Source organism: Amborella trichopoda, chromosome 12 (genome assembly GCF_054954075.1).
Source record: "Amborella trichopoda isolate Santa Cruz 75 chromosome 12, AtrichopodaSantaCruz75HAP2 v2.0, whole genome shotgun sequence".
Classification (NCBI taxonomy): Eukaryota; Viridiplantae; Streptophyta; class Magnoliopsida; order Amborellales; family Amborellaceae; genus Amborella; species Amborella trichopoda.
In genome coordinates this window covers 42,067,818-42,080,787 of record NC_142347.1, presented here as the reverse complement: position 1 = coordinate 42,080,787, position 12,970 = coordinate 42,067,818, and the positions used below count along the sequence as shown (strand labels likewise).

The 12,970-nt window shown below is 32.5% G+C and overlaps 1 protein-coding gene across 2 annotated transcripts; it reads right to left on the bottom strand.

The window, feature by feature from the left end:
• Positions 1–9,480: 9,480 nt before the first annotated feature.
• LOC18447061 (Leucine-rich repeat protein kinase family protein) lies at positions 9,481–12,970 on the bottom strand. Of its 2 annotated transcripts, XM_088854653.1 has the most exons (2): positions 12,460–12,970; positions 9,481–11,654 (listed from the first exon to the last, which is right to left on the bottom strand). In XM_088854653.1, exons 1-2 carry the CDS (start codon positions 12,525–12,527, stop codon positions 9,701–9,703), a joined length of 2,022 nt encoding a protein of 673 aa, XP_088710779.1. In that variant the 5' UTR covers positions 12,528–12,970; the 3' UTR covers positions 9,481–9,700. The 2 variants fall into 2 exon arrangements, with proteins under 2 accessions (XP_088710779.1, XP_006857225.2); XM_006857163.4 differs by lacking the exon at positions 12,460–12,970 and having other exon boundaries at positions 9,481–12,381.

Sequence of the window (12,970 nt, the reverse complement as noted above, 5' to 3'; positions counted from 1 at the left end):
GTTTATTAATGCAACAAGGCTTTTTATGGCAGTAGGGGTGGCAACGGGTCGGGTCAGGATTGGAACCTGTTAGTTTCGAAAATATGTTATTGCACCCAAACTCGGGCTTGACCCAATTGGACCCAAAGTCATTGGACCTGGATAATGTGGGGCTCGGACCGGCCAGACTCGATCAGACACAATCCAAAAATCAAAATATCTATATTTTTAAATATATTTTATAAATTTATTATATATATATATATATATATATATATATATATATATATATATATGCGTTATTTAAATATTATAACTTAAAAAATATAATTATATTTATTTAAATATTATTTCAATATCCTATATTAAATATTATTGAAAAATCAACACTTTCGGGTCAAGTCTACATGGACCCATAGATGACCTGCAGGGTCCGATTTTTTGACCTGTACCCAGGTCTCCAGGTCCATTGCCACCCCCATTTAGGGGTTTACCTTAAAAAAACAACCCACATGTTGATTTAGAAAATCCTTCCATGAAAATTTTTGTTCATGAATCAATAATACCAAAAAATTGGATAAAAGGAAAATTTATCGAAATACACCTAAGAGATGAACTATGTAACATTTTGATTATTTATTTTAAATTAATTTTTTGATAAGAAAAAATATTTTGAATTAATTTAAAAAATCCATCAAGATGGATCGTAAGTTAGAGCAGTTAAAAATGGATAAAATGTTAAATAGTTGGTAACAATATTTGATAAATGTTCTAAACAAAATCTCAACTTCAAATCCTAGACCCATCCAAAAAGAAATGACAGGTAAAATGGTAATTCCCAAGATAAAACTTGTCTAACCATTTTAGGTGAAATGCTGTGCTGATTTTTAACTAGATTAACTAATTTTCATCATTTTCATCACACCAAGCAAATGATTGTAGAAAAGTCAATGGCTGTATATATATATATATATATATATGAAGGGTGCAGTTAGCATACGGATGCATCCGTAGATGTAGAGGTAAGGTGCACCTTCAAATTTTATCATGATATATAATTTTGATGTAAAATGTTCTTAGGATTATCTCAAAATCTATTTTTATATCTAATTATAAAATTTTAAATTTTAAAAATGGTTAAAATCAAGTAGATCTATAAATATATGAAAATCTTAAAAATGGACGGTGAAGATAATATGTTGTAAAATCCACAATTTCTGAGACTTAAAATCTTTTTATTTTTCATAATCATTCATCTCGATATCGAGATGATCAATCAAAAGGTTCTTCAATATTAAAACTACCTTTTCCGATGGATTTTTTAAGAGCATCAGTAGCTCTACATTATAAGGTCGCATACTCATATAAACTTTTTCCATGTATGAATAGGTGCTATCTCATTTATTTATGTGTTATGCTCATGGACGCTCAAAGTAGCACATGGAAAGTGTGGCCTCAGGTGTTGGTCGGAAAGTAATGTGTACAACCCACAAAGGCCTTTTACGTGGAAGTGCAACAAGCCTATTTTTCAACGGCATTCAAGTTTGCCCTGTCATGTACATTATAAGTGGTCAATTTATTGGTAAAATGATAGCATGTTATTAATGAAAGATGGGTGGAGGCCCTTTTCCCCCAACATGTAGAGTGGTCAATTTATTGGTAAAATGATAGCATGTTATTAATGAAAAATGCGTGGAAGGATTTTTTCCCCAACCGAATTGATTTACCCATAAAAAAAAAAAAAAAAAAGGGAAAGAAGAAGAATGATGGGTTATTTGAATGAGCCGACTCATACTGTACATATGCGGGCCCCCCATTAAACTATCTAAAAAATGGAGTTATAATCTAAAATTTTAGAGATTCATGATCTAGGTAAAGAAGATCATGAACATGATAAATAAATAAAATTTTTGATATATAGAATGCGATTTTTTAAAAAAAAACTTACACCTTTTTAGTTTTTTACAACGTCCATCTTAAAGATGGAAGTTGGTGAGTCAGCGGGATCTTGAATGAACTTCCATCTTTAAGATGGACGTTGGGTGCATTGGTGAGTCAGCGTGATGTTGAACGAACTTTCCCTCTTTAAGATGGACGTTGGGTGCATATTAACTCCTGCTAGAGCATTCTGTACATGTACTAACTTGGGTGAAAGAATTACTTGGGAGAATTTTTCAATCTTGAATTTTGGGGTCCACCTAAAAAATGCTCAAATGATTGTTTCCCAAAAAAGAAAATTTGGATTTTGAGTTTTTCAACACTTAGATGTCACCATCCAAAATTGGATGATCTCTAATTTTGGGATGTTATTTCATTCAGGCACATACATGATGCCATTTGACTATTTTTGTTTTTATTTTTAGGGAAAATTTATTAAAATACATCTAGCTTTTCTACAATTTAATATTCTAGGGAAATTTTATTAAAATACACCTAGCTTTTCTACAATTTAATATTTTACCCTTTCTCAACTATTCAAACTCATGATCATGTGTATTTAATAGGTATTTTAAAATTAAATGAAAAATATGGGTAAAATACTAAATACAAGATCTCTTATGCGTATTTTGATAAATTTCTCTTAGTTTTATTTTTTTTTTCTTTTTTTTTGTACATTAGTCACTAGGTTAGATATGTTACAACCCTAAAATTTGTGTCCTAAAAGTACTCATTAATTGGGTTTTACCCAAAGGATTAGATAGACAATATGCTCTCACAAGAGCATAGAATATTTTTATTTAAAAACTAAAATTTGGACCAATGTGAAACCTCTTGTCTTGTGGTCCAATAGTGGGACTTCTAGTCTTTCCCACTTAAAATGAGTAATTTATTTCATTTATTTATTTTGTTTTCTTTCTAGTCTCTACAAGCTCTCAGGTAATTTATTTTGCTTTCATGTTCTAGTTTATTGTTGTAATTATTTATTTTGGTATAAATGTGTTAATAAATCTATTTGAAACTAAAAAATAATAGTCAAAGTTTGGTGAAAATCGAAAGTGCAAAGTTTCTTCTCCCCACTTGGGACCAAATGGGGAGTTGAAATTTCATAGTTTCCAACTATATTTATGTGGAGTGTGGGCCTTCAGGTCGATTTTATCATAATTGTAATCAACTAAAATAAGAATATGAGAAATTTCATGCACATGGTGGATTCATGAGATCCAACTTAAGTTAATCCAACTCACAATAGTACGAAAATTCCACGTAGAGTTGGAATTTGAATGGTTGGAAGATGGAATACTAATGGAAGATATTAAAATAACCACATGAACAATTAATATCCAAAAAAAAGAAAAAGAAGAGGATCATGAACAATAAAGAAAATCTTTTATGACATGGAGATTTATTAAGGTGAACTGGGCAGAGTTATTAAGGGAAAAGTATATGGTCGGTTAAGTTTCAAGGAATTTTGGATAAAAAACATATCTCAAATCCTTGCAAATCCATTTATGCACCTGTGAATCTTATATATGTACGTTCATTTCCCATTCTCTTTTGTTATTGTATAGTCTCTTTTGTTACTGTATATTCTCAAATATCATTTCAACTTTCTGAGAATGAAGATTGTGAAAATTTTATACCAATAAAACTCTGTCCTTAAAAAAGAAACCAATCAATTTAAATTATGAAGACATTTGGAACCGGCAGAGAGATTCTCTAAATAGCTCTAACCATATTTTATTTTTTTCGTTGTAAATTTTTGAATTTCGGGTCCCAATATAAGAAGGATCCCAAATTTAAAGTATTTTTAGAGAGACACTTCTTAAAGACATCTCTTTAATAGAATTAGATACCTATTCGTTATTCTACTCTTCTCCAAATCTAATATCTTTATCCGAACTTTCCCGTTGTTCCTTTTCAATCTTCCTCCACATGTTCCTTCGTTTATGACCACAGCCCCCACCCACATATATGTTATATATGACCCCCGGTTCAACCATCAGATCTGAATAGCAAGTCTGATTTTTTGGATTTTCAGTAGTTTTGCATATTTTTTATTCTGAAAATAATTTTGAAGCAAAATTTGGGCATGCATATATCTGACAGAGGCACATGTCCAAATTTTCATTCAAAAATATTTTTTAGAAAAAAATAAAAAATAAAATAGAAATTTCATTAAAAAATATTTTATAGAAAAAAATGAAAAATAAAATAGTATGTGATGTGACAATCGTAGCTGTTCGATCTGGCTAAGAAGTGCGGTCACATATAACTTATATGTTGTTGGGGTCACATAGAAACATTTTTCTTTTTTGCTACTTACTTTTTCATTCTTTTCATTCTGACGATCACGGATATCCGATAGTGTTTGAATTTTAATGTTTTTCTACAAATTGAAATCACTTGAAATTTGAAGCGTATGTACATTGAAAATAGGTGAATCTTCGAAAAATATCAAAAAAATATTTTACATGAAATAAATTCAGCAAAATACCCTTGAAATGCTTTGGGGGGATTTTAGCCAATTTATTTTTTGTGAATTATTATTTTTTATATTTTTATTAAGTGTGGCTTGATGAGAAGAATACACGCTTAAAATTTCAAATGATTTAGATTTGTAAAAAAAAATTAAAATTCAAATACTACCTGACATCTTTGATCGTCAGATCGGCCCAGATTCAATCTGAGCAGTTGGCCTCATTTTTTCTTTTGAGCTAGTGGGCTTACCCAAGCTTTTTCCAAACATATATATATATATATATATATATATATATATATATATATATATATATATATATATATATATATATATATATATATATATATATATATATATATAATATGGAAAATTTTATGTAGAGCCGAGGCTCTAAATAATCAAATTTGAGTTTACATCAAAAATTTTACTAGAAAAGGTTGTCTTGATGCTCAAATATCTTCAAATCGATCATATCGATATCGATATCGATATGCATGGACATGAGAACAAAATGGATTTCAAGTTTTGGAAATAACATATTTTGTAACACATTTTTGGACCCTCAATTTTTAAGATTTTCAAGTTTTCATAGATCAGTCGACCTATACTATTTTTAAAGCTTTAAACTTTATAAATAAATATAAAAATATATTTTAAGGCTATCACAAAGATATCTAATATTAAAACCATATTTCTCGACACTATTTGAAGGTAGGCCCTGATTTGATTGTTTAGAGCCTAGGCTCTATACAAGCCGTACCCATATATATATATATATATATATATATATATATATATATATATATATATATATATATATATATATATATATATATATATATATATATATATATATATATGTAGGAAAATACTATGCAATGCCTATACGTGAAAATGAACAGTGATTTCGCCTATGTTTATTACCATCCAAAGTTCATTGCACGATCACAGTTGTCCGGTGGTGTTTTATTTTTTATTTTTTTTTCTACAAATTGAAATGATCTGAAATTTGGAACGTGCGTTCATAAAAAATAGTAGAATCTAAGAAAAATATAAAAAAAATAATTTGTAAAATATAACATGAGTAAAATGCCCCTTCAAATTTATGAGGGTATTTTGATTATTTTTTTCATGAATTATTTTTTTCATATTTTTATTAGGTGCATCTCACTAAGATGTACACACGTTCCAAATTTCAAGTTATTCCGATTAGTAGAAAAAAATGAAAAATAAAAAACTACCGGACAATCGTGACCACACGATGAAATTCGGATGGTGATGAGGGTAGGAGAAATCACTGTTCATTTTTGCCTACCCTCATCACCGTCTAAAGTTCATCGCGTGGTCACGATGGTCCGGTAATATTTTATTTTTCATTTTTTTTCTACTAATCGAAATGACCTGAAATTTATAGATATGTACATCTTACTGAGGGGCATCTAATAAAAATATAAAAAAAATTATCCGTAAAAATTAGATTGATCAAAATACCTCAAAAACTTTTCGGGGGTATTTTGGTCAATTTTTTCATGTAAAATATTTTTAAAAAAAATTGCAAAGATTTCCCTATTTTTGATGAATACACGCTCCAAATTTCAGATCATTCCGATTTATAGAAAAAGAATGAAAAATGAAACACTACCAGACAATCGTGACCGCGTGATGAACTTTGGTCGATGATGGGAAAAGGCGAAATCTTTGTTTATTTTTACCTATAGGCGTTGCGTAGTGTTTTCCATATATATATATATATATATATATATTTATGTGACAAATTGAATTGTTCAGGCACAAGATTTTGAAGGCACATTATTCAATGAGGTCCTCGAAATATTTGATGAGAATTAGTCCATGGTAGAATTTATCATGTATCAAACTTTAAAGTAAATAATACATTGCCAGCATATCCGGTGCTTGGATGCAAGTATGAGATAAGGACGATGACAGTTTTCCAAAAAAAATTACAACTTCATCAAAATTTCAAGGATGCAGAACTACATACAACATATTCCCTATCCAGGTATCATTTAGAATTTTTAAGAATCAGTTAATTACATACTATTTGTTTATAGATATATAACATTTTTTTTTTCATATAGATATTTGTTGGAATTTTGGATGGACGACGTTCCTAAGGGAACCATGTCTAAAAAAATGAAAGAAGAAGATCCCTCAAAGAGGGATATTGTTCTAATGGAAAACGACTATGGAGATTTATATTATGTACTTACTATAAATTTATACTATAAAAGTTATTTATTATTGTCCATTATTTAAACAGGAAAAACCAGTGCCTCTTAACAATTTGAGGAAACTTAGGTGTTGATCGTGCTCAATCGTCCTCATCTACTAAAGTTGTAATTATTACCAACATATGAGTTTCTAAATTTAGAGGTAATTGTATTTAAATTTACTTTTGTAAAAAATAAAATGATTTGTGTTCTTTATACTAACATTGCATCTTTATATTGCAGAAATCATTCAAACATCAACAATAAAACAAATTCAAATAATTATGAATTCATATAATGAAGAATTCCAAAAACTATGTGATTGGTATGCAGTTACAAATAAGTCACATTTATATAAATTGATAGTATTATTAAAAATTCATAAATTCACAAAGTACTATATGAAAATTTTCATTCTTTTTTACAGGTCTGAATTGAACAAAGGCGTGAGAAGCCCAATCATCATCATGCCTAATATATATAAGAATATTGTATTGTCGGTGCCAAATAACAACAATACAAGAAATAAATGAGCTGCACATCCCCAACCTCAAAAAGGAAATATCATTTTGTTAGAAAACTTTGTCTAACAAGTTCTTATTTATTCATGATTTATTTCTTCATAATACAATAAAATAGTTTCTTGCTAGGATGAAGTTCAATATCATCGCTTTCAAGGTCTTATAACAAGTATAGATACACATTCAAATATTTGGAATAGCACCTGCAAAACATGCAATAAAAAGTGAAAAATAATAGCATATGGGAATTATCTATGTGAAAAATGCAACAAACAACCACCTTCTTTCATTGTTGAGAGGTAGTTTATATGAAAAATATTGAATTATGAATATTTTTCTTATATATAATGTTAAATAACATACTACTTACTTTTTTAGTATTTCCACAAAACTTTAACATTGATGTCAAAAACTAATTTTTCATATTTTTATTTCAGGTACTAAACAACAAGATGGTGGAAGATAAATTGAAGAATTTAAACAACAAAGAGTATGCTTTTGGAATTAAGGCTTCGATTAATAACTCATATTCAACGTAACTTGGTTTTGCAATCTTTGCCACAGCCATCCCATATTATTCCGAGGAACCTCAACTTAGACAATTAATATATGTTTTTTCTTTTCATACTTTTTCATGGCAATATGAAAATTCTTCTCTCTTTAGAGTGATGGTGAATATATTTTCCTATGGTTCTAATCTAACTCCTTTCTACCTCGCTATAATCCATTATAACGTTTTGGAATATACTGAAAGTTTATTTGAATTTGTTTAGCTCTAATTAGTATTGAATAGAAGAAATTACGTAGATTTGGATTAATCAAATTCCCTCTCTCTTCTTTTTTTAGAATAGGAAAAATTTATATAGAGCCGAGGCTCTAAACAATCGAACTAGAGCCTACCTCAAAAATATCATTAGGAGAGGTTGTTTTGATGCTCAAATATCCTCAAATCGATCATCTCGACATCAAGATGCATGGATATGAGAAAATAATAGATTTCAAGTTTTGAAAATGGTGTATTTTGTCACATATTTTTGGACGGTCAATTTTCAAGATTTTCAAGTTTTCATAGATCTATTGATCTACACTATTTTTTTTGAAGCTTTAAATTTTATAAATAAAGATAAAAGTATATTTTATGGCTATCACAAAGATTTCAGGACCATTTTCAGGACTACTGGCTATCCAGTAGTGAAACCACATTTCTCGACACTATTTGAAGGTAGGCTCTAATTTGATTGTTTAGAGGCTAAGCTCTATACAAACCTCAACCTTTTGGAATATACTCAAAAGTTTATTTGAATTTGTTTAGCTCTAATTAGTATTGAATAGAAAAAATTATGTAGATTTGGATTAATCAAACTCTCTCTCTCTCTCTCTCTCTCTCTCTCTTCGTTAATAATTGAATGACGCCTTTTTGGAATATACTCAAAGTTTATTTGAATTTGTTTAGCTCTAGTTAGTATCGAATTGAAGAAATTACGTAGATTTGGATTAATCAAACACCCTCTCTCTTCTTTAATAATTGAATGATGCATTTTTTCAACTGTTTATTTCAAGAATAAAAATTTATCCAATTATAACTATATCACATGCATAACATTAGTATGGCCTATGTGACATATTACTTTTTTTTTTTTTTTTTTTAATTTAGCCATCGTCTAAAGCACAATGATGATAATTACATAGAGATTTAAGGCTGTGATCGCAGCAGGGTGCAAAATGGGAATCCAATTACAGCTAAGTTAAAAACCCTAAAATGTGGATTTGACCTCTAGCGTTTAGAGGTTTCTGTTGAAGCACGTCACCATGAATTCTCATTCATAAAGTTGAAGCAAAGTTGAAGCTTGAAAGTGAAATATGTAGGAAAAAATTGTGAAAAGAAAGGTCGAAAGGGAACTTCCAAAGCCCACTTTTGTGCTACCTTGACCTTTGAGAGGTTCTTTTATTTTATTTTATTTCTCTCTATTTCATCTAATTCTTATATTCTATTTTGCTCCAATCAAAGCTATGCTAATTGGAATTGCCAATCCAGATCGGATACGGTGGGTGGGCGTGCTCCCCTAAATCTCTAAATTCTCTTTTACTATTAATATTTTTTTACCAATTGTTGTCATTTAATCAATTTGGATCACCACAGTGGCTAGGGGATCCGAGACCCCATTCCGGGTTTTAAAACACCGTGATAAGAGAGAGAGGGCTAGAACCTACCCATCCAACAACCATGGATGAAGCTTGAAAACAGGGAGCGAAAATGTGGAATGAGGGTGATGTAAAGGTATTTTAAAGTGGGACGGCTGTATAAACAATTACAAGTTTCAACAACATAGACCGAAGAACAACTAATATTAGTAACAAAAATAATCCAGTAAAAAGGAAACAGGTAGAAAGAAAAGAACAGAGGATATCTTTTGTTTGGATTAAAACAAAGAAGGTGACAAAACCAGCAAAAAAAAAAAAAATTCTCTTGCCAAAAAATCTCTGTACAGTGTATAACTTATACTGTAGAGAGAGAGACAGAGAGAGAGAGCACTTCTCTCCTCCCCCACTCATTGATCCCCAACTGGCTCAATATCCTTTAGGAGCCCCACAATCTGATGCATATCAGGCCTCTTCAATGGTGACTCAGCAGTGCAAAGATATCCAATCCTCAATCCCTCCTCCATTTGTTCTTGAGAACCAGTCCCTATAATCTTTTGATCAATGGCTTTCCACCCAATCTTCTTCCTTACCAATCCTCTAACCCAACTAACAAGACTCACTTCTCCTTCTCCATATTCATCACCTAATGGCTTTTTACCAGTAATCACCTCAATTAACACAACCCCAAATGCATAAACGTCACTCTTCTCACTCACTAAACTCGCTGGATTTTGATCAAATTCTGGTGGTTTATATTCGGGAGAGCCCAAAAACCTCTCATTTTCAGGCTCAATTCCTGCGATTTTTGCTAGTCCAAAATCTGATAACCTTGGTTCAAATTGGGCGTCCAAATATATGCTACTTGCTTTAACATCTCTGTGAATTATAGGCGGTGAGCAACCATGGTGCAAAAATGCTATAGCTCTTGCAGTTCCCAGTGTAATTCTATGGCGAAATCTCCATGAAATTAAACTTTGTTTCTCTTGAGTTTCGCCGCCGTATTCTTCTTCCCATGTATCAGTGCTCCAATCCTCTGTAATTTGGCCACCAATCGGCAAATCATGGAGCATATTTTGCAGATTTCCGTGTTCCATGTATTTATAGATGGCTATTCTTTGATCCCCAGCTAAACAATAACCAGTTAATGGAACAAGGTTGGGGTGCTTGATTTTACCTAAGTGTTCGAGCGCTGAAGCTGCTTCTTGGTCATTAATGGAGGAAGAATTTATCAAAACTTTCACAGCTACATGGATTCCTCCTGGTAAAACTCCTCTATAAACAGGGCCATATCTCCCTTCTGCCAACAAAGTTCCTCTATCGAAATGAGAAGTAGCGGCTAAAAGATCAGCAAATGTAATGTTCATTAATGGCTTCTCAAACATGGTCACTGGTACTGAGGTAGCAAGCTTTACATCAGCAACCCAAGTTGTTGAATCAGTTTGAAATGAAAATGGTCCTGAAATGTTCTGTTCTTCCTTGTAAGGAACTTGTTTCTCTGCCCACAGCCTGGTTCTTCGTCGACAACCAAAGGCTAAACAAACCAAACCAGCTAGGAAACAAACAGTGGCAATAGTTATTGCAAGCTCAAGCCTCATGTGTCGGTTTCTTGTTCGGGTTCTTTGGAAAAGGTTTGGATCAGCTGCTATTGGGCAGCCGTTAGTGGATCCCAAGAAGGATAATGGGAAAGTTTGAGGAAGTGAATTCTTGTAACAAATTGTCAAATTGTTATAGGAAAAGTTAAATTTCTCCATTGAAGGTAGAGATTCTAACAATGGTGAAGGAATTTCTCCACTGAGATTGTTGTAAGAGAGATCGAGATGGTCCAGAGTGGTTAGACTGGGAACCGTACCAGTGAGAAAGTTTAGAGAGAGATCAAGGAGATGTAAACTCTTGAGTTCTGAGATTTCTTGAGGGATTGGGCCTGTGAGTCCAGTGTCCGATAGGTTTAGACGCTCGAGGGACTTGAGGTCATTTATGAGAGGGAATTTTTGGAGAGAGAAACGATTATGAGCAAGGTTGAGGTGCTTTAGAGAGTGGGCTTTGTTCAAATCAGTGAAAATCTCTCCACTGAGTTGGTTCAATGACATATCGAGGAAAACCAGATTAGGCCAATTCGAATTGAAGCTTATCTGTGAAATATGGCCCTGAAACTGGTTTTTGCTAATGTCTAAGACCTTCAATGATTCCTGAAATAGACCCAATACTGGACCCTCAAAAAAATTACCAGAAATATTGAGAGACTCCAAAGATATCAGGCCTGAGAAATCAGAAATCCTACCCTGAATTCCATTTCCTGCAAGATTGAGAGCTTTGAGTCCTGTTAAAGAAGCCGAGAAATTTTGCGGGATTTCCCCAACAAGCCTGTTTAAAGAAAGATCAACAGCAACCAGAAATTTCAAGCTCAATATTTGCACAGGAATGTTCCCCTCAAAAGAATTGCTACCTAGGGCGAGAACTTGCAGAGATAAGAGAGAGCTTAAACTTGCCGGTATCTCTCCTGAAAAATTATTAAAGGAAAGATCAAAGCTTTTCAAGAACCCAAAATTCCCAATATTACTAGGAAGGATTCCGAAAAATCGATTTGAAGAAAGGTTGAGACTCAAGAGAGTACCACCTAAGCCCCAGAAATCAGAGGAAAAACCAGTGATGGAATTGTTGCTCAGATCCATAGATTGAAGCTTTTTGAGCTTAGCAAAGGTGTTTTCAGGCAACACACCAGAGAGACCAGAGCCCGAGAGCTCTAATTTGAGCACATTTTCCTTTTGGGTATCACAAAAGACTCCTCTCCAGGAACAAAAAGGAGCAGCAAAGTTGAAATCGCCTTCTGGGACCCCCATTTCTCTCAGGAAGTCAGAAATGAAAGCCCCATCTGAGTTAAGGTCTTGAGAGAGAGAGTTCCCTAAAACTAAGGCAAAGACCAGTAACACATTGAAAACACAGAAACCCATTTTAGAGAGAGGTTCAAACTCAGTCAAAGATTAAGAACAGAGAAACCCATTTGAGAGAGAGGTTCAAACGAGTCAATGAGCAAGTAAAAATACAGAGCCTTCTCCAAATTAATGAGAACCACTCATTACCGCAAATCCAGAGGTGAAACCTCTCTCTAACAGTAGAGTGGTTTTGGGGTTGTCTCTGACATCTGGTAGTCAGAAAAACGTGAACTCACCTTGTCTGGTTTCGAAGCATTTGTAGAGAGAGAGAGAGAAAGTGGAGTGCAGAGACCCATTTCTCCATGAGGTATTAGAGAGAAGCAGAAGCACCTACCCATCTACAAAGCTCCATTAAAATCTCAACGCGCTTTCTGGATTTGCAGACAGAAAGAGAGAGGGAATTTAAGCACAAGACACAAAGCTCAGAAGGTGGTTTTCATAAATGGTGGGGAGATGGAAGTCTTCAAAGGCCATTGATTTATGGAGAGAGAGAGACAGAGAGAAAGCGGCGTAAATATAATGATTAAACGATCATTCATTCTTGCTGCAACTATAAGCTTATTCAAACTTATTTTATCATATCCTTTTTTTTACTGTTTTCTTTAAAGTTTGGGGGGTTATTGGGGAGGACTGGAGATAGGTGAATCGGATTCATTATTCACTGAACATAAGATGAAGAAGAATGTGGAAGTCTTGTTTGAACATGGGGATTGTATTTTTCCTTGTTTCTAAGTCAAATTACCTGTA